Source organism: Gobius niger, assembly GCF_951799975.1.
Source record: "Gobius niger genome assembly, chromosome: 13".
In the NCBI taxonomy this organism is placed as follows: Eukaryota; Metazoa; Chordata; class Actinopteri; order Gobiiformes; family Gobiidae; genus Gobius; species Gobius niger.
The window spans coordinates 24,580,444-24,602,616 of record NC_136864.1 but is presented as its reverse complement, the minus strand read 5'-3'; the positions used below and the strand labels follow the sequence as shown (position 1 = coordinate 24,602,616).

The 22,173-nt window shown below is 41.9% G+C and overlaps 1 protein-coding gene across 5 annotated transcripts in view; it reads right to left on the bottom strand.

Moving 5' to 3' along the window:
- The window catches only part of asic1c (acid-sensing (proton-gated) ion channel 1c), a 140,473-nt gene that overhangs the window by 17,185 nt on the left and 101,115 nt on the right, over window positions 1–22,173 (bottom strand). For 2 of the 5 annotated variants that reach the window (XM_079569172.1, XM_079569173.1), the window contains exons 2-3: window positions 3,458–3,608; window positions 2,038–2,165 (exon numbers count right to left, since the gene is read on the bottom strand). In XM_079569172.1, coding sequence (XP_079425298.1) covers window positions 2,038–2,165; window positions 3,458–3,608 — 279 coding nt within the window. Of the gene's footprint in view, window positions 1–2,037; window positions 2,166–3,457; window positions 3,609–11,277; window positions 12,419–22,173 lie in introns of those variants that run through there. The other 3 variants (XM_079569169.1, XM_079569171.1, XM_079569170.1) reach the window with 3 other exon arrangements.

Here is a 22,173-nt window from a genome sequence, read left to right as displayed (position 1 = left end):
CCCCCAAGTCCTGCTTAGGGTTAACATAGAGGGGAAGGGAGAACATAGGGCCTACCTTGTCTATCTGGAAAAAGAGTGAGTATGCCAGCACTATTTATTGGCCTCTCACAATATGGCTGCCGATCAATTCAGACTCAATCGGAGATATTATTTTTCATCTTCTAGTGGAGGCGCTGAGAGAAGTGTGGGAATAAGAGGAATATACTGTCAGCCGCGGGCGCCAGACTTTCCTTCAATATTATACGCTCAAACTTTTTGACTCTATCTCTTAATCACGGTGGGTTTTCCTCCAAATAGCTGCAGGTGCCTCTCATATTGTCATGGAGAATTCCTTGGGAGCCGCTAAAGAGGAACTAATAATAATATGACAGGTGAGGCAGTCGCACTAGTAAAAATGTACGGATTATCATTTTAAGCTGAGTGGGAAAGCTTAAAAATATCATATGTGGTGGAAAGGTCAGTTTTTTGTCTTAAAAAACTATAATTACTTGTGTTTGGCACAAGTCCACGTTTCCAATTAACTAGAAACTGAACACTTGTCAAAACAAAGGATAAATCTATTCACTCATTTTCAGTGAAAAGTTTGTTTTTGTAAACTTTGTTCAAATATATTAGGGCGGCTGCTATATGTAAATATACAGTATATATATAGTAGCAGCTGATAACTCGCCTCAACATTGACCTAGCACGTATTTCGGAAGTGAGGGGTTGATTTGGTATTTTTGATTGAAGCTAATACTGTGTCCCATTTGTACTATGATTTCAGACTTCCAAGTGGGAAATTTTAACTGGAACGCCCCCGATATCCGATTTCCTAGACTGGGATGTCCTCGATAGGATCAAATTGGACGATCCTCACAAGCCTCGAGTAAGGGGGGAAACCACACAGTGTAAGCAGTAAATAATTACACCCAGCTACAATATTTTTGTTCTTAATCCTTTAGTTGTACTCGGCTGCCCGTCTGTCTTATGACCGGAGGGTCGGTGGTTCTAATCCGGCAGATGCACACTGTCGTTGGGTCCTTGGGCAAGACACTTCACCCGCCTTGCCTCCAGTGTCTGTGTACACTGGTGTGTAAAGCAGATAAAAGGGGCTACATGGATGTGACCGTTTACCATGTCAATGATTTGTAGCAGTATTTAGTCGATTACAAACCACACTGTTCAGGTTATTAAATTCTCTAGCCCCGCCCCCTTAGTTATTGTTAGTTTAACACATGTCATAACCAGCTATTTACTAGCTTTGTAGCTTAAGTTTATTATATTTGTTTCACTGTCATTAAACTTTCCGACTAACCGGAACATCGCAGCTCTTAAAAAGCGGCTTTCCCAGCTTTGAGTTCTGACCTCCGAGGACAAATATAATGCAGCATTGAATAATTATTATTTTTAGGGGATTGCGATAAGAAATTGCAGAGACTGACAAAATGTAAGTGTCTTCTGGCAGCGTTGGTCGACTTATTTTCCCCTGGGCAAAATCTATTCAAATAGCTGTAATTTTACATTTTTTCTACCCTGAAAACGACTGTGAAGTTGCCTTGCTTTTGCAAACCCATATTCCAAGACTCATCTGAATATGGTTAAATGTGCATATTCGCCAAATTCAAAGTTGCAACATTTGTTTTGGCCAACTGCTTTGATGATTTTTTCTGCACTTTTCAGATGGACACGCAAAAGCCGATAGCTGTTTAGAAGTCACGGAGGCCATCTATGAAGTAAAACAAACACGGCGGGTTGCCAGATGACTATTTGCATGCTGAGAAATCCTCCTCTTGGCTTCTCTGAACACAGTATGCTCCCAGTCATTACTTTGGTCCAAGTCTATCAATATTCCTTGGCCTCTCAGGCGCCTCACTTCTCACTCTGCTGTTTTTGTCACACCTCTTTTCTCTGTATTTATCAAGGGGCGCATCTAACATCCGATTTTGCTCCAGGCTTTGGCGACAGACATGGGAATGGTGTGAACTGGAGGGGGGGGCGACACAGCAATGAAGCGGGAGGAGGGGAGGAGGGGAGGGATCGGCTGGAGGGAGGTACCAGTTGCTGTTGACAAGAGACAAAAGTTTGAAAACCAGGGGCCACTCCGAACCCCAGTTGGTCAATGAAGGGCGGCTCGTCCTGGCTGTGGATCTGAACCTTGATGCCTGCTTCGTAGGAGGTCTCATCTGTGGATATAGTCAGAGCGTGTCAGCGCAGCCTGTGGGGAGTTCACTGGCTGTCAGGTTGACACTCATGGAGGCTGATTGAAGCCACTGTGATAGAAAACAACTGGATGTAACTAAAAATATACAGCGTTTCTTTCTGTTGCCATCTAATCTAGGGATAGGCTATATACTGTAGGTGGTGAAAAATTGTATTTGTTGGGGCGGCAGTGTGACCAGATCAAAGTCAAACACACATTAAAGTGTTGAAGGGATTTGTCAAATAAATTCATCCAAAGAAGTACCAGTTTAGCACTAAGAAACATGGTTTAGTCCCGCTGCTGTCTGCTTAAAAGAAAAACTAAACCTGCTATTTCAAAGCACTGCTGATTGGCTTGGAAAGGGTTTTGGATTAACAAAAAAAAAAAGACTATCTTGCAATTATTGTTCTAGCAACTCGCTTTAAAGCCAACAGCCAATGGCTCTAAAAGAAAGCCAACAGATCCACCCCGTGGCTAAGTTGATAAATGTGTGTAATGAGGAATTATGTTCATATTGTTATTGCTAAAAGAAGCTGCTCAGTTCAACATTTCCACACAGTGGAACTTGTCATTTTCCCACACAGTGACAATAATCAGTAACCATCGAGATGTGCTGTAAAGTGTGAAAAAATACTCACATATGAATCAATATAACATCGCCTTGTTAAAATAATGGCCTATGCCACTTTTGGTAAAACATTAGGTGCATTTTTGTTTCTCTGTACTTCCCACACCCTCGTGCATCTGGAAGTATCATCAGGTCTGTCCTTAGAAGGCTTGTTACAACCACAGAACATCTACTGTATAAAAGAATAGTCAAGTCATCTCTGTGAGTACTCCAAACATTAATTTTTTTTTTTTTTTGAATCCTCAAAATATATATATATATATTTTATGAGGTCTTTTAAAGATACTGCAAATGGAAGTGATAATACATAGATAAATCAAATTTTTAGTGAACCTTCTCCAAGCCCTAAAACACAGAGTGTGTGCACCCTTGCAGTAAATCAGTAAGTGAGGAACAGACCATGCAGTAAAGTAAACGATCAAAGAGATACTGAAGATGCTATTTTTATCTTTAAGGTCTTTTATCATGTGATTCAAAGATAGATGTACTGGAACAAATATGGGCAGGAGACTGAGAAGAGCTGTAAGAGTATCCACCATGGACTGTCCAGTCAAATACAGCACATGGGTCTGTGAGTTAATGTGGGAAAAGACACTAAACAAACACATTAGGAGAAGTAGAGACCAAACATATTAGGAACCACTGACCTGTCTCTCCCCACACGGGCAGGTACTCATCCTGCTGGATGTCCAACATAATCTCCAGTCCGTTCCCCGTCCCGCCCTTTAACGTGGTCAGCAGAGGGTTTCCGTCTTGCCCTGAGTTGAACGTGTAGCATTTTCCATATCTTGTGTAAATCTGGAAAACAGGAAACAGTTGTGAACATTTTAAAAGACGAAAAGACGAAGACAAAACAAAAGGATCATGATATTTTAGGCGGCTCTGTGTGGGCATCTGTGTCGCCTACAGAAAACTTTCAGTTTAATCAATTTGTGTTGTATTGAAGGAGCAGCAACATTCAACGTACATGATGAGATATTTGACACATGACTATTAGTAAGTACGTTTTTAGACAGCCTTAGAAACCACTACAACATGGAATAAATGACAACTTTTGTGTGAACTGCAATCCACACAATGCTGTTGCGACAAGATGACGGACACCAACAACAGTTAGCGCTTGTGCAATCAGTACTTCAGAGTCTTATATGAATCAACAAATCAGCCCATTCGGCACTTAACACATATATCCAAGTCACTTCCTTCTGGTGTCAGTGCATCAATCTTCTAGTCTTCCAAGCAACCTTAGTAGTTTGCAAAAATAAAACCATTATATGTCTATTTGGATCATTTGTTCTACTTCATGTAAGACACTGCAGGTGAATATGGAAAAATAAATATCAATTTGAAACATTTGCCGTAGATTGTGTGAATGAAAAAAAGGCATTGCAAGCTTTCTATTATGTATATGTATATATGTTTCTTGTTTTTGTACTTTTTGAATAAGCTAATAATGCTTTTTTTCTAATTATGCTTTGTTTTTTGCAGTTCACGGCTTGATAAATCAGACTAGGTATCAATATATATGGGTATCAAAGAATACCTTCTCTGAAAAAAAAACCTACGTGCTGCACCGGGATACCAAACATTTGTGAATGAATAAGCGTGGGGAAAAAAACTAAGTGCTGTGGTAATTTCCTCGATAACTCTGAAGCAATACTCACAAAATAAAAAAAACTGTGATAACAAAAGCATCGTTGGTCTATTTTTTACTCTGACATTAAACTAAGATGCTAAGGGAGATAACAAGCTAAAAAATCCCCACATTAACCATAGCATGAAAAATAATTACCGGGAATCAGACTGATCTATTGTGTGATATATATTAAATAAATAAATAATAATAATGAATATGTAGAATAATGAACAAGGACCCGGTCATATGTCAACAGGTTAGATAATGCTTGTAATCACATTGGGCAGTTAACCACTTTACAGGATTCCAAGTAAGGCACCTGGCACCTGCTCGGACAAATTAATGAGAATTTCCAAAGCACCTATCGGTCTTATCACGTAATTTCACTTTGAATTTCCCTGGGGTGATTCGTAGCTCCTTGTTTTGGCCAAATTAAATAAGAAACATCCGACGAGCAGCCACTCCGGATGAGTAAACAAACAGTAACTTGGGCTCGTGGCTTGAAAACTTGTTTGGGGGAAAACCGGACGTGAAGTCATGGGAACTCAGCAGCAGTGCCGAACATATTAAAATGTGGCTTAATCACCAATGCGGCAGATTGGTGCATTTAATAAATCAAATCACAGGTTGACTACTGACATTTTGAACACTTTTGCTGAGCTGGTAGCTACACGCAAGGGTGGCCCCGTCCCATGTGCAACACTGAAAGCTCATTAGAGTTGTTGACATTTGCGGTGGCGGAGAGCAAAACAGCCTACTGCGCAAACAGCTTGAGGACGATGCAATTTCGATGGGGTCGTCAACTTCATATACATAATATTAGCAAGCTTGAAACGATTAGGTTGTGCTAAGTTTAGTTGAAAATATTGATACAGACGGCAACGCATCATAGTAGGCGTGACCTAGCAAGGGGGAATGAAGTTCTGGGAATAATTATCTTTGCACTCTATTAAGTTGTTTAATGGCGGACTGTAAGCAACCGGATCATTATGAATCCTTTTACAAAGCAGATTGTCCACTAGAAGTAAAAAAAAAACAGGATTTGAAGCCAGCTGTTAGCTTGAAGAATGAGTCAAGAGTTAGCATTACGGTTAGCATTCTCCGTTATTTATTTATTTATGGGCTGTTGAACCACTTTGCTTGCTTCTTCATTTGGTAGAAAATGCATTTGTTAAAGCAGTACTAAGTAACTCTTGCCCCTAGAGGCCATAAGCGCAACTGCAGGTGCCGTCGCAACTTGCGTTTTTTTAACTTATTTATTGTCTTGGAGAGTAAATACTACGCTGACAGAAAAGGCGAAGGGAGAGAGGGATATTGTACATCCAATTGTACAATGGAAATACTTTTTTTCACTCAAACTTGGCTGTAAATACTGTTTACAGTGACGCTAGCCCGCAGTTAGCTTTGCCCGTTAGCATGTTTGCTTCTTCTTCGTGATTCTATTAGTGTGTATTGGTGGCTCCGGTCCGGTGGCAGTCAAGTTGCAAACATGGTTTTCTGGCCAGAGACACCAGGGGGAGACGAAAGACCCTCCAATCATCCCATAAACACTTGTATTACCCCCACAGGGTCTATGAAAAGGATTTATTAAGGTAAACACGTCACTTAGTACTGCTTCAAAGGGACTAGATACAAACGGGCAATTTTATGCTCACTACCGCCACCTCAGGTCATATGTGTACCTGCACCTTCTATATTAAGACAAGCAATTCGGACCCAAAGTAACTTTTCGAGAAATATTGCAGGATTTTTTGGTCTGGGCTCATTCTACACCATAGGACATTGCTGGAACATGTAGGGGGAGGAAAATACATTATTTTAACATTTTGTCTACTCCGTGTAGTCCCTTTAATGTAGGCTAGTGGTGGAATAGCCTAATGGGTGAAAGAGTTTGTTGTTTTGTTTTTTCATCCGATTTCCCCCCTCATCTGTGGCTATTTGTGAGCGTTCCCTACGAGATGCCATCTGTATCTATCCTGTGAATAATTTTAAAGACAAGATGAAAATGTAAAAAAAAAAAGACTTAAAAACCTCAGTATTCTTAACAATGTTCTACGTTTTGTATCGCAAATCTTGATACTAACTTGATGAAAGCAACAGCATAAGTGGGAGCAGCTTTGAGCAAGTCTGCATTTATGCCAGCCTTGACACAGCTCGAACTTCACTCGTCACACTGCCAACATTTCGCCTTTGATTCTGCATAGACCAAAACCCAAACAAGCTTCTTACGGCATCTTCTTCAATGCACATTTTTCACATTGGCAGTCAAACAATTCCCTCGTCAAAAACTGCCCGTCCGCACAACCCGTCGCCAAAGAAAAGGAAGAGGATTTGATCTCACAGTAAATTCTGAGTATTCCCTGTGTATCGTGGGGTCAGGGTCGAAGGCATCCAGCGAAAACTGAAGCGGCACGGGTAATTCCCCCGAGATCCAGAGTCAGCCTTCCATGTCCAGCTTTCGACAGAGCAACACGGGGCTCCAGCAGTCAGATAACACTCGGCTTGGCTCGCTTCTCCAGCTTGTTAAAATCAGGCCCAGGACACGACAAGACGGAATCACAATCCAAATAAATAATTTTGATCGATGCATTTTTATGACCAGGTAACTTTGTCATGAATATCAGGACTGTGCCAAAATATGATGCAATACAATACTGATACTGATTATTATGAACACATATTTTCGATGGTAAAGGGTGCTGCACATTTAGCGGACCATTGTTCTGTCCTGTTGTAAGTTTGTGGTCCTGATCATTTGCTGAAGGTCTCTCCCTGTTCTTCAATTCTTTCACACCAAACCATTGGACAAAAATAACCTATAGGGGCCAAAGAAATCGCTAGAGTGTGGGCATTATGCAAAATTGATTTTTGAGTGTGTTTTTTTTTTCTTCTTCTTCCACATACCAATGTTGTTCTCTCATTAAAAATATACTTGGAGTTGTGTTTCAACCCACTTGCGCATCTTTGAGTAATCTATAGGAGACCGCGAGGAGAATCAGGAAGTGAAACTGCTACGGATTTTCAGCTGTTTTAGATCAATATATAGCGTTTTCTAACCAACAAATGTTAGAAAGTGATAACTGTGTGTTTGACATGGTGACCAAATACATGCAAAGAAAAAAAAACATACCCCCTCTTATGAAAATGGACTTTGCTGCTTTGTTATATTATATTAGGCTATAATGTGCAATTGATCGCTCATTACTGTGCTGCAATGAGGCATTACCCAATGATTCCTAGCCCTAATGAGACAGCAATAACGGCAGATCACAACCTTAAATGTAGCCATTGTGCTTTACAGTTTGTCTTAATGAATAGAAGACAGATTTATGATGCCAATGTGTCTTTGAAGAGAAGGAGCGGCACTGCATTATCAGCATTGTAACCAATGCATTGGGTGCCTTATTAAAAATAAAAACAAAAAACGTGATTTGCAGCCCAAGACAGTGTTTTCTGTTGCCTTGGCTGGAAGAGTACAGCTCCAGCTCTCCCCAGTAAGGTTGTTTATAGCGCCAGCCAGATTCCAATCTTTCCTTTATTGTTCTATTGCTGCAATATTAGAATTGTGCAATTGACAGATATCCTGACAGTGGCATGTGAACGATGACGTTTTTAGTTCTAAATGCAATGCGGCGGAAAATCGGGAATGTCTTTTGAGGCACTTTTTTTATGGCCTTGATTTACCTTTTGTGACTTATTTGGTCCATTACGGCCTTTGATGAGGAAGCAGGGACCATGTAAAGCGCTACTTGAAATAACATAAGGGTAATCTGATATTGAACTGAGAATGTAATAATGTGGAGCTTGTTAGAACTTATAGATAAATATACCTGAATGGCCAACACAGGTTCAGTTCCCCATGTTTCCTGCGGGTATTCGCGTCAACCCAAAACACGCTAGTCCTGCAGGTTCCTCTAACTGAGACGGCGATAGGTCCCCGGCCATTGTACGGAACAGAATTCCCTTTGGAGAAATAAAAGTTAGAAACGCGTTCCACACGAGTTTTCGCTGTTTCCCAAGGTACGCTGTCAAAGCATTTGGATACTTTCTCATCACATCCTTGAAGCAATAAATTAAAGCACAAGGTTGCATTTCATTGCAGCCACTCGTCGATATCTCCAATCCACTTGTGTGATCCCGCTTTTGAATGAATCTAAATGCACCGCCTCATGACAAAATGTTCCCATTGAGGTTTTTGAGGCTGTGCACTTTCCGCTCTGTGACTTCTCAGACTATGCCACCTCCAGAGACATCATTTACTTCTTTGGAGAGGCATTCCACAGTTCTTGAAGGAGAAAATAAAATGAATGGGTTTAATAACTCAAGTCTGGTTCCCCATAAATACGGCGAGTGAGGGAGAATTTTCAAGCGAGGCCCTAAATTCTGCCTGCCCTCCAGATGTTTAATTAGAAAACTCAGATTTCAGCTAATTTATGGTTTTTGAATTATTAATGCTTTCATTTGCTCTTACTAAAGCAGAAAAGAATTGCCGAGCGAAGTGAGAGGACACCAAATCTTCTCTAAGTTTGACAGATCCTGAAAAAAAAAAAGCTGATTTATTTTGGTAACCAGTAGGTAGATTTTCAAAGACACTTTAGGTTTATGAGAACAGAGAGAACGGGACAGTCTAGTTTGCAGGTTTGACAGCAACAACTTAAAACAGCCGGAGAGGATGAGCGCTCGCGGGGTGTCATGAATTATTAATAGACCTTGTAAACAACGCTTATATCCACACCTGAGCTGACATCTTTCTCCCCAATTCGTGACAACTTTTGCTACAGTTTCACACTTTTCTTTACAGCACAGTAGCACACATAATAAAATATGATTCAACGTACAGCAACATCACGTCAAAGCGGCTGGAGAAGTCTCAGCTGCTGAAAACTTTTAAATTCCAATTAATAAAGTGGGCTGGGGGCTTTCCGTGGCTTTATATATTATACTGATCAATGGGTAGTGTGTTGACCGTGTACAATTTACTATTTACATCGTAACTCAAATGTACAACCTCTATTTTGAATGGTAGAATCTCACTTTGTGTGTTTGAAAGCTCTGTGAAATACCTAATTTCAGCCGCTCCGTACATGTCTGCAGGGTTTTTGGGCAGGGCCGCTAATGTCAACCATGCCCCAAAGTCTCTGTGCAAATTCGTGGGGAAAATTCCGCTCACATCAAATCCTGAACGTCCGAATGAAAATACCTTTAGAGAAATGGAAATTCACAAGTAACCCTCACCACACGACACAGGCTAATCAGCGATATGGTAACAACAGACCAATATCAAATACTTGACAATACTACAAAACAGATAAATCTTCAAACAAAAATGGCGTGATTAATGTCCACAAGTTAAGAAATGCACAAATATGATTACGTATAATATAGCAATAAGATGAAAATGCCTACATCCATTTGTGCCTTGTTAAACATTAGCTGAATGCCATGACGATATTCATCAGCGCTCCACTTTGGCTTTCAATTACAATGTAAGGCTCATGCCGCTGAAGAAAAAGTCTGCTCTTAATACACACATCCATCTTGTTAATGCCAGAGTAAAGCAGTGCTGAAGCCTGTGCACCAACACTGCCTGTATACAGTACGGGATAATCTCTCACACCCGAGGACCGAGCCAAGCATGAAGCTACAAGCCAATGCTGTCCAACCCGGACACTATCAGCCTTCGGAATCATATTTCTTGACTTATAGAAGTTCAGCGTATCCGTCTTAGACACAACCAAAGTATAGTGCATATTATTTTTGTGTCCATGGGCAAGACACTTTTCCGTATAAATTAAGTTACTTGAATTACTTAATTGTTTTGCCATTTACAGTACAACTTGTTAATGATAAAACACCAACATAATTGACAAAAATACCGATTAAAGCATAGCAAAGTGATATGTGTATGAGGCTGTGCAATACGTATCACCAAATTATCCTTATCACAATATCTGGTCAGGGAATATCTATCTGTAATCTGTAATCACAAGAACCCACAATACAGTATATTGCAAAATTGTGACATTTTGACAGTTTGACAATTGGCAGACATTTTTTTGCAAGTTTTAGTTGTAATTTTCTTCATTTAATTCAATTTCAGTTCTTTGGACATGAAGAAAATAAGTAAATAATCCTGTGTGATTTAAAAACAAACAAATAATGAATTGCTTACAATTAAAGGCACACTGTGAAACATTTTGGATTATACTGTAGCTATCAATACAAAACTGCTCCTAATGACCAACCATACATGGATTCTTATGAGAACTTATACTATTTAAATGTCAAGTTAGGTTCCTTTAGTCAACATCTCCATGGAGACGAGCTGGAGACGAGCTGGAGACGTCCCCGCTCCCAGTTAAGTTAAAGTCAGGTCTGAGCCGCTCACAGAACACACACGTTTGGTCATTTTTTAGGTATTTTTCAACAACAAAAAACATCTATGATCAAACAAAATGTGTACAGTTGATTCTATTTATTGGGTGAAATCTTGCGCGGTGTGGCTTTAAATGTATGTTATAACAGGCTAATACAAACATGAGTCAACATTTTTTTATTGGCAGGGCCGTAACTGTGGAATGAGCTCACTGGGCATTTGATCAGAGGCCCCCAAAAAATTCACATTCAACATTCACTCTAAAAACACAAATGGCATATCTTTGACAACAAAATAACCAGCTGAAAATTAATGTATTATCTAGAAAGCAGAAAATCTGAATTACGGATTTTTCTTTTTTTTTTTCCCCAGGGGGAGGACCTCCAGAAAAGTGTCCCCATCACTTTTGAACAGCTTCAAACTCACATGTATGCTAGGTTTTGTGTGATACCTACAGGCGTGAAGTTCTTGTGGGTGCACGTTTCCCCCCTGAACTTGCACTCCAGCAGCATGTCCTCCAGCTGGTGGCCGAGGCGCCCCATCATCTCGGTGGTGTTGACGTGGTAGCCCGGGGCAGGCGAGTAGTTCTGAAAATCCAGCAGCCTCACCAGTCCCTTTTTATGGCTGTCCTTGAGGATGGCCAGGCTCCTCTCCATGACGGTGTGGTTGGGGTACAGCAGGTCCATCCAATACCCGCTGTGGTACAGGTCCTCCCTGGTCAAAGACGACACTCTGAAGAGGTTCTTGTTGCAGAAAGTCACGGCGGGGAAGGACATGTTGTGAGCCCAGACCATGTGTATCCTCGTGACCGCCGGGTACGACATCAGGTAGAGGATGCGGTTCCAGGACCAGGTGAAGAGCAGCCCCAGGCAGGCTAAAAACGCCATGACCCAGATGAAGCGGTGCGGCTTGGACTTGTCCGGCGAGAACATGAACTTCAAGCCGTGGATTTTGGTCCGCGTGATGAAACTCGTCGTGATCTCCTTCATTGACGGTTTGAGCGGGCACGGACCGCGTCTCTTCCGGGCATCAGGTGGTTTCTCTTGCCCCATGGTGACGGACTCGGCAGCGGAGGTAATGACCATAATAGCAGTGATTGGAACGCTGCTTACATTTAGTCCAAATTTCGGAGCAATACCCAGGAAACAAAAATAAAAATCTCTTTGCGGTGGAGACAAAGAAAGCGCTTTTTTTTTGGCGGATGCGAAGCCGCTTTACATAATGATCCCTTTATGAGCGAAACAGCTGAAAGTCCCATTAACAAAAAGCATCAAGCGGAGCGCCCTCCATCACCGGATAAATGAGCGCGATAACTGCACATGAAGGCGACACTTTCCTTCCCAGCGGCAGTCACTTTAAAAAGAGGGGAGGGAAGAAAAAAAAGAAAGAATCCAGAGTAGCTTACCCCTTGTTGCTCACTGCGCTCCACTGGCTGACAACACTTGCAGATTTGCTTGGTTTTTGCCGTGACTATACCCTATTCCCAACACCTCCCCTTCTCTCGCCACAGATGGAAAGAGATGCGTTTCGGCGTGTGCATTGACTTGCAGGCTGCGGAAAGGAGAAGTGGGGGGATCTAACTAACGGCGGGAGCCCCCCTACTCCGCGCTCTACGCTCGGCTGGAGAGCGAGGTGGAGCTTGCGTGGATGAAATTGTTTTCCCTCCTGTGATCAAGTCCAATGGTGTAAGGGAGGCTGGGCTGTGGGTATCAATCACGGTGGAAATAATGGGCGATTTTTTTTAGGTTTGGGGAAAAAACAAAACAAAACAAAAAAAGCTGCAGTGCTTATGATGTGTTAATTATTTAGACCTTTGCGACTGCTTTGGAGATGGAGTCACGATCTAAGAACAGCTTCTTCAGTCACGGATTGAGCAGTGTGGAAGGAGGCGCACTGTAAATTATGGCCGTGTTGGTTCATTTGGTTTATTGATCGAGAGCTGCCCTTTTGTTGGAAATTAGTGTTCCAAGAAATCAGTCTTGAAAAAGCTATGCCGATTCTGTGGAAAAAAGGGGAACCCGCCATTATTCACCCTTTACTTAAAGTGACAGTCTGTAAGTTTGCAAAGTGAGGAGAGATAAGAGTGAAATTTGAAAGTTAACAATCAAATTCCTCCCTTCTTTAACAAGGAAGCCCTTCTTAGTTTGCAAAATGAGGAGAACAGGAGCAGAATTTTCAAAAGTAAACGATCAAGCTCCTCCCCCTCCCTCCTGATTGGACCTGACAGGCTGGTTCACAGTAAAAAGCTCGGCGCATTGGTCGACGCGGGAGGATACTAGACTGATTCGGAAAGGGACTGTACAAAATATATATACATAACTACAAAAAAAACGTTTCAATTTTAGTCTAGTTTTAGTCGACTAAAATTGCATGTCAATTTAGTCGACTAAAATTAAGACTAATTTAGTCGACTTATATTTATAATATTCATTATAATCATATTTAATCGTGGTCCTCGACTTCATGGAGCTGCTCCACATGAATAAAGCACAAACCTGTTCATTTGGCAGTGAATTTACATGATATGAGGCTCTTTCAGACGGTCAATAGAAGTTTGGATGATTTTAGTCTCTCCTTTTCATTTTCCTTTAGTCTTATTTTAGTCGACTAAAATATCTGGGCATTTTAGTCATAGTTTTAGTCTAATGAGAAACTTTTAATTTAGTTTTAGTCCAATTTTAGTCGTTAAGCAGAATTTTCAAAAGTAAACGATCAAGCTCCTCCCCCTCCCTCCTGATTGGACCTGACAGGCTGGTTCACAGTAAAAAGTTTGTCGCATTGGTCGACGCGGGAGGATACTAGACTGATTCGGAAAGGGACTGTACAAAATATATATACATAACTACATTACATCAAAATGCGATACCAGGTGTTCAATTTTGCACATTTTATATCATTTGTAATACATTTAGACTTTATCACTTTAAGAGTCGAAGTGAAAAAAATCACAGTCACTGTATAAAGATTGGCTTCTGCTTTTTCTCAAACCCCCCTTTCACGCTGATACATCCAACATTGGAGAAGATTTGTTGAGGGCTGTGCGATATTGGAGAAAAAAAATCTTTATTTGCGTTCCCCCCCCAGAACAAGTATTGAATTCACTGAGCATACTTAAAACATTCAGAGTCATTGACATTTGAAAGAAGACTGAGATCTGTTTATAAATGCATTACTTCGTGTATCACTTTGCAACAATTTCACCCAACAGCGGAGTCACTTGGACCAATGGTTCTCAAACTTTTCACACCAAGCAACGCCTCTTAAAACATTTGACCACCCAATGTCTAGACCCAAATCAAATTAGGACTAAACCCGCTGATTTTTTTTCTCTCTTTTTCACATTTTCGAATGCAGCGCTCCCGTTCGGCCGCATACCGACGTGCCCCTGTCTCTTACGAACACATTTGCAACACAAGACCGACGCTCGGGCTGTGCTTACGCTTCAGCTCAGGCAGATTATTGTTACCGTTTTTTATGACCCGAATCATTTCAGGTAGTAAACGTCGGCATTGGCTGCGGGAACCCAATCACAGCGGAGGCGGCGTTGATATACGGTTTCAGAAAATTAGACAGAGGAGGGACAAAAAAAAAAGAAAGAAAAAAGAAATGTGCTCTCTCTGCGGGTGCGTGAATGAATTTTACGTGGAGGGTCTGCCACAAATTGGGTAGGAAATAATTGGATTTCTGCCGTGAGGATATTGTAAAAAAAAAGGGTTTCAATATCTCATGGGTGCTGCTGCCGGTGTGCATCACTTTGACTGGAGCGGGTATTAAAAAAAACACACATGAGCCCACGCTGTCAGCTTGTCAGGTTCTTTGATAGTCCACCTTGCACATTAGCAAGAAGTACAAGGCTATGTACAGGCTAGAAGTAATTGTTCATTCTCCTTGTGGACAATTGTATCCCAAAACGCATCAAAATTACGTTACTCTCAAACCCTTAGTGCAAAACGTCTCTGGAATAATCACAATGAGTTTATTTTTTGTTCATTTGCTTTGACACAACTTATTGTTTCGATTCTTGTTTAAATTGAATGAAAGCTGTGTGCGCGTGACATGGTTTTGCAAAGTACTGCAATAATGAATACCGTCCAAGTGTATGTGTAAAAAACTATTAAAAGTATTGCCCTAGAATAATGTAATGAAAATTTAATTAAAGCCGTATTCCTGGCGGTATTTAGAAGACAATACGTGTTTGGAATTGTTTATTGACAATATTACGAGGCGAAATTAAATATTGGGCTGTCTTTTGTTGACGATTCATCTTCAGCCGTTTTAATTAGTCACAAACAACTTTTCAAACGCGACGTGCTGAGGAACATTTTTAAAAAAAAGTCTTCGCTCAACATTTCCATGGCTGTGAGGCATTGGGCCCGAGATCCAAACAATGCAAGCGTATGGGAAAGTCCATCAGTGCTATTTTCACTTTCTTCGACCGGCTGCAGAAGCACGTAATTAATTACTTCTGTCCTCCCCCCCCCCTACAGCAACTGCATGTCATGTCCATTTCTCCTCGGGGCAGAAGCTAAAAGATCAGAGCTCCTCCTCATTTGCAAGAACCATCAGTCATTCATTGTCAAACATCCCAAACAGGAATAAAGCAGAGATAGCATTGTGAATGGTTTGCGTTGCTAGTATCGGAGACTTACAGCCTTACAGCCCGTTTCACACCCTCATCGACCAGCCGCATTGATTTCCTCTATACTTGGTTACTACGGAAATGTGGTGGTGGTGGTTGGGAGGGAGTTAATTGCAAAAGGCCCGGGGGCGGGGGGGCCTTCACTGGTCTTCGCCGATCTCCAAACCGCCGCCCCATGCCAGCACTTTCATTAGTCAGAGTATATGCCAGGAACGCGTGCTGGTTATTGTTAGTCTTTGTTACAGCAGCGTTTCCATTCAGCTGGACGGGCGGTTCCAGGTGTCGTGTGTGTAGGAGCGCCACTCAACAAATTGCGTTGGGCGACTGATGGAATTACACGAAAAGATGCTACTTCAATGGCAATTACATAGATCCATGTCTACAGCAGTGTTCATTTTGGCAACATATTTTATTTTAGCACTGGGGCGGTTTGCAGCCGAGTGTGTAGCGGCCGGGATGAGGATCAGCACCTCCAAATCCGAGGCCATGGTCCTCCACCGGAAAAAGGTGGCTTCCCCTCTCCAGGTCGGTGGGGAGTCCTTACCTCAAGTGGAGGAGTTCAAGTATCTCGGGGTCTTGTTCACGAGTGAGGGACGGATGGAGCGTGAGATCGACAGACGGATCGGTGCAGCGTCAGCAGTGATGCGGTCACTGTATCGGTCTGTCGTGGTGAAGAGGGAGCTGAGTCGGAGGGCAAAGCTCTCGATTTACCGATCGATCTACGTTCCCACCCTCACCTATGGTCATGAGATTTGGGTCATGACCGAAAGGACAAGATCGCGAATACAAGCGGCCGAAATGAGTTTCCTTCGCAGGGTGGCTGGGCGCACCCTCCGAGATCGGGTGAGGAGCTCAGCTACCCGGGAGGAGCTCGGAGTAGAGTCGCTGCTCCTCCACGTCGAAAGGAGCCAGCTGAGGTGGCTCGGGCATCTGTTTCGGATGCCTCCTGGTCGCCTCCCGCGGGAGGTGTTCCAGGCATGTCCTAGTGGGACAAGGCCTCGTGGAAGACCCAGGACACGGTGGTGGGACTATGTCTCCGAGCTGGCCTGGTGTCGCCTCGGGGTCCCCCCAGAACAGCTGGAGGAAGTGTGTGTGGATCGGGAAGTTTGGGCATCTCTGCTGAGACTGCTGCCCCCGCGACCCGGCCCCGGATAAAGCGGAAGAAAATGGATGGATGGATGGATGGATTTTATTTTAGTTTTAGTCTTAGTCTTTTGACTAAAATGTAATTTAATTTTAGTCAAGATTTAGTAAAAAAAAAAACTTTCAATTTTAGTCTCGTTTTAGTCGACTAAATTTAAGACTAATTTGTCGACTTATATATATAATATTCATTATAATCATATTTAATCGTGGTCCTCGACTTCATGGAGCTGCTCCACATGAATAAAGCACAGACCTGTTCATTTGGCAGTGAATTTAAATGATCTGAGGCTCTTTCAGATGGTCAATAGAAGTTTGGCTGATTTTAGTCTCTCATTCCTCTCTTCATTTTCATTTAGTCTTATTTTAGTCGACTAAAGTATCTGGGCATTTTAGTCATAGTTTTAGTCTAATGAGAAACTTTTAATTTAGTTTTAGTCCAATTTTAGTCAGCAAAAATATCACTTTGACTAAAATTAAGACTAAATATTTTGGTCGACGGAATTAACACTGGTCTACAGCACATGATTGATCATTTCATCTCAACTATAGCACGGTACACTATAACGATGGGTATATGCAGAGGTGGAGGTCAATGTACTTAAAGTACACCGTTTTTACATACGATAAGCTTGCCTGAGTTTAGACGAACTGATACGGACCCAAGGACAAAAGATGTTGTTAGCATTTGGCCTCTCCCAAAATATTCCAATAGCTCCAAACAGGGGGGGGTTGGAAGCTACCACGCTCTTCCACGGGCACGGCCATAGACCAGACAGGTACGTATCAACTCGTCTAAGCTCAGGTAAGAACATATCACAGCATGGAAGAACTGTGTGCCCTCAGTCACGCAAAAAGACCAAAGATGTTGTTAGCATTTGGCCTCTCCCAGCATATTCCTATAGCTCCAAACAGGGTGAAGCTACTGTTCCTTTAAGTAAAGTACAGATCCTAAAAAAAACAGTGCTTAAGTATTTGTGTAATTACTTTTACTCCACTACATTTGAAAAATAAATATAACACTTTCTACTCCACAACATTTCTATTGAGACTCCAAAGTAAACCGTCAATTTGGCCTCGTGCTTATTTTTAAAAGCCTAATAATGCACACTCTATGAACAGTAGGTGGCGCTGTGCAGACGTACATGCCATTGTCTCACAGCAAAGAAGAAGGTTTGTCCCATTTTCGTACAGGAAGTGAGTTGGACCGCAATTTTTGTTTCCTGAAGCTGCAAATGTATTATTCCCAATTTGTTCTTCCTACTTAGAATACTGATGTATTTTCTACAGCCAATACTTCAGTACTTTCACTTAAGTAAAACTGTATCTCACCTGTTGAAAAGAAATTGAGTACTTGGACAACCACTGACAATATGGGGGAAAAAACAGCAATCGCAACACAACTTTCTTAGAGCCACTGGTGTGTTTGAGCATAGAAAGGACGGCACTAAATTACAACAATCAAGATCGCTCCAAAGTGGGAGATCACCAGTACCACAATTCAATTTTATGTATCACTCACTCCTAAATCAAAGCCCTACATAGGGTGAAAATTCTCCTATCTGCACTCTCTCTAGGAAATCCTCCATTTACTCATACCATTATTCCTACGAGTAAAAGGTCCCTCTTTTGCAGCAGCAACCCATCTCTCAGCTGTCAAAGCCTGGACTGCACTAAACCTCCATGAGAGCTGTGGGATGTGGCCGTGGCTGTGGTGAATTTAAAAAGCCCATAGATCCCCTTAAGTTACAATCTGTCTGTTCACTGCTCCCGCTCACTTATCGCGTCCATCTCCCCGCGCCATCCCTGCGGAGGGAGAGACTCTAAATTGTGACTATTAGTGTTAGATATATTTAGTGATTTTTATCTACTGTCCATGGACAATGTTTGGGCTGGTTTCTGTGGCGTAATATTTCACCCCAAACCCTTTTGTTTTGTCTTTCTCATGGCGGTCTATGTTGTCTCCAAACACCTACTGGGCAATCATTTCCCCTGTTTCCTCTGTCTCGCGAAAGGACGCAATTAACACTGTATTGATGAAGGCGATGTTGCCTGCTTACTTGACGTCTCACGGCATCAATAAAACAGACCAACAATGTGCAACAGCAATTACATTCCCCCAATCAAACTGTAAACAAAGGCCTGGCCAAAACACATTAGCGAGTAAGTGCCAGCCAACATTAACCCAGGTAAATGTTGCTTTATTGTCAACAACCACCTTAAGTGCCTGTTTGGCCAGTTGTCAGAGCAAGCGCCATTTCCCAAAACAGTTTTGACAACGCACTGGTTATAATGTGGTCCCTGCCTGCCACCTTTCAAACCCTTCCAGCAAAGATTGAATTATTTGTATTTTCCAATTCCAGTAAGGTTAGCCTGTCTCTACAAGAGCAAGAGTTTTCAATGTTTTTTTTTTTTATGGCCAAGATCCCCCAAACTGACAGTGAGATGGACTGAGAACCTCCAACTTATATTCAATGTATAGAGTTGGGGATTTCAAAAGGTAAAATATGGCATTGTTGTTCACACAAAGACATTTGGACACTACTGTTTAGTGTGTTCGATGCATTTTCTCCATTCATACATTGTGTTTAGCTAGTCCATGAAAAATGTTTGCTAGCACCCAACATAGAAACCACAGAAATGTTAGCCTTAGCTATCTGAGCCTGTGACTACAAAAGCAAAGTTTACAACACCTTCCCGGACCTGTTTGAATTGAGCGTTCTGTCCCCGTACACATGGATGATGAAGTCAGGCTCAATATTAAAGTACAGCGAGGTATGACTTGTCCGTTTCATGGCATTTCTATCATTTCTGTGGTTTCTCTGTCATTAACATATTAGAAGATGATGTTTTGGCCCCACAAAAAGCAGAAGCTCAGAGGCCACTTGTATATACTAATTTGTATCTTGTACATTGATGAATGATTCCTAACTAGGCTTGGACACCACCAAAATGTGGCTGACGGACTGAAAGCATTTGGATCGCTCATAATTTGAGATGTTTGATGGCGAAATGCTAACAGCTACAGGAAAAAAAAGGCATTGAGAAAGCTAGCGAACGCTGAAAAGTTTCTCAGACTAGCTGGCTTGCTAACTGTCCGCGTACATCTAGATTGAATCCCGCTTCTCCTTTGTATTTCTATGGTACCCACAAAAATGGCGAGTCTCCATGGCAACAGTGACTTGCTGTAGACACTTGGCAACTCCAAAATGTGTTTCTCAATGAGAGGAACACACAGTTGACACAGCAGATTGAGTCAGAGAGGTTAATATGAATGAATACATCCGTTCACTTGCCAGGAACTGCACTGCTCTGCAAGCCTTCAAAGAAAGTATTATCCTGGCATTTGCTTGTGTTTTGAGCCGATGATGCAAGAAAACGGTCTATGCCCTGTAGAGGAGCGTGGAAAAATAATACCCCGTCAAAAGTTTCATAAGACTTCTATCAGTTTCCCCTTGTCTCCTGTATCCGTGACAAGGCTTCATGAAAGAATGAGAGCTTGGGTTTGAATGGAGAGTGACAAAGCATTTTGTCCCCTCAAAAATGAAAAATCAAAGACCCATAGAGCACCTCGATCATTCACTAATGTTCTCAACCCACTCACTGTCAGCATGTTTGAATAGAACAGATTACATACAATTTTGGAGACAAATTACCTTTTCACATTGCAGTCTGTTGCAGTCTGTTGCGCGCGGCTGAGCGATGTTTTCAGCTAGTTGGAGAGACCATTTGAACCATCTGCGAAGTTACAGTAAATGTGGAAATGCCTGCTCTGTTTTTCACCCAAACCATTTCATTAAAACATTAATTGAATTAGCGCTTTCTGCGACGAGAGAGACGCAAAGTTAATCAAGAATTCAAACTGCTCTGAGCCAAAGTGAATCATTCTCTTGGTAGCATCTCCGCAGCTCATATTTCCATTGTTATCTTCAAACACTTAGCCGCATAGAATTAAAAAGTGATGAGTAGATTGGGGCAATAACTTAGAATGCATAATGTTAACTATAACCAGTTTTAGTGGTACTGTATTATCACCATATTAGACAGGTGCAATATTTCTTTCCAGTGCCCAGAAGCAACAGGGCTCTGAGTCAACCATCAGAGACTTTAATTCGTACAGACACAAACGTGGCTGCAATATAAAGCCCTTGAAATATTGCTGGAGGAGGAGGACGACGACAGGAGAAATGCCATTTATGACCTGAAAAGTTTTTAATCCTTGACTAAAGATTTAAAAAGTAAAAAGTTGCATTTTTGGCCCGCTGCCTATGGTATTGGCGTTGGTTCGTATTGATTCCTACCACAATGTAATGAAATGTTTTGTCCAGAGTGGAAGCCAGGGACATGCACACGTTCCGGCTATTATTGCCTGAGCAAAAGCCCCTTTTACCTCATTGCTACTCCACTGCAGGGAAAATATCAAATATTTATAATCTTGATTTTATGGTAGTTTAAATCAGTTTTAATGTTACACTTCTAATTGCCGAACTCCCAAAGTGTCAAAGTCAGGCTAAAGATCAGTGAGGTGACAGGCGCTGCTGGAGGAGGACAGGACCTGGGCGGAGTAGGTGGGGTTTCACAGGCGTCCTCAGGGAGGCGGCACAGGCCATATACTTTTGCCTCTGCTACAGTTGCGTTTGGAAATCTTTTGCTCTTTCTTTTAAGTAGCTTAATGATTAAACTCAAACCCAGTCTACACACAAACTAATAAGGGCCGTGTTTGGTCCATTCACACTCGATCTGCAAATTAACCGTGTGGGCCACAGAGTAAATGAGGCGTCAAGTGTTTTATGCACAGACTTTAAAATTGCTACATGTTTGTATTTGTATCATTTGTAGAGTAGTATAGAGTGAAGTACATTATCAAAAGTTGAAGTTTATTTAACATGTCCATTAATCTAAAACTGAGCAGAGCCAATACCCCCAAAAAAGAAACACAACATTTTAAAGGGGGCCTATTATGCAAAATCGACTTTTTCAAGCTTTACATCATGTTATTAAGTCATTCCCTCATTAAAACCATGCCTGAAGTGTTGCCTTGGCACATTCACGTATTTTCGAGTAATCTGTAGAAACTCTGATGGCGGCCATTTTAGGGATAAAACGCCTGATTCCTTCAGGAAACGCCCTCGACCTCCAGGATACGCCTCCGACCTTTCGTCACCAGCCGAGTAACCAACCACTGCTCCTCAGCAAACCCCCTCCCCGCAGTGTCTAGCCCTAAGATGTAAACAGAGTCATCATGGAGGATTAGCTTCATGTGTTGTGAACCGGAGCCACAGCAGACTTTTACAAAGACACACATCAGTGTTTCTGTTACCGAAACACCCAGGATTAAAACCGGTGACAAGAACACTTATTTCAGCGGCTGGTTCTGCGCTGGGCCTTGATGATGCACAGAGCCTCCGGAGAAAGCTAATGCTAAGCTAAACCTCGAGTCATCACGTGAAAACGAGAAATATGCACAAATGAAGTCAATAAAACCACCACACACATAAAGAACCGTTTAACAATGATCACACACGGAGCCAGGCTTGTTGATTTGGAAGTTTATTGCTCACATTTCATC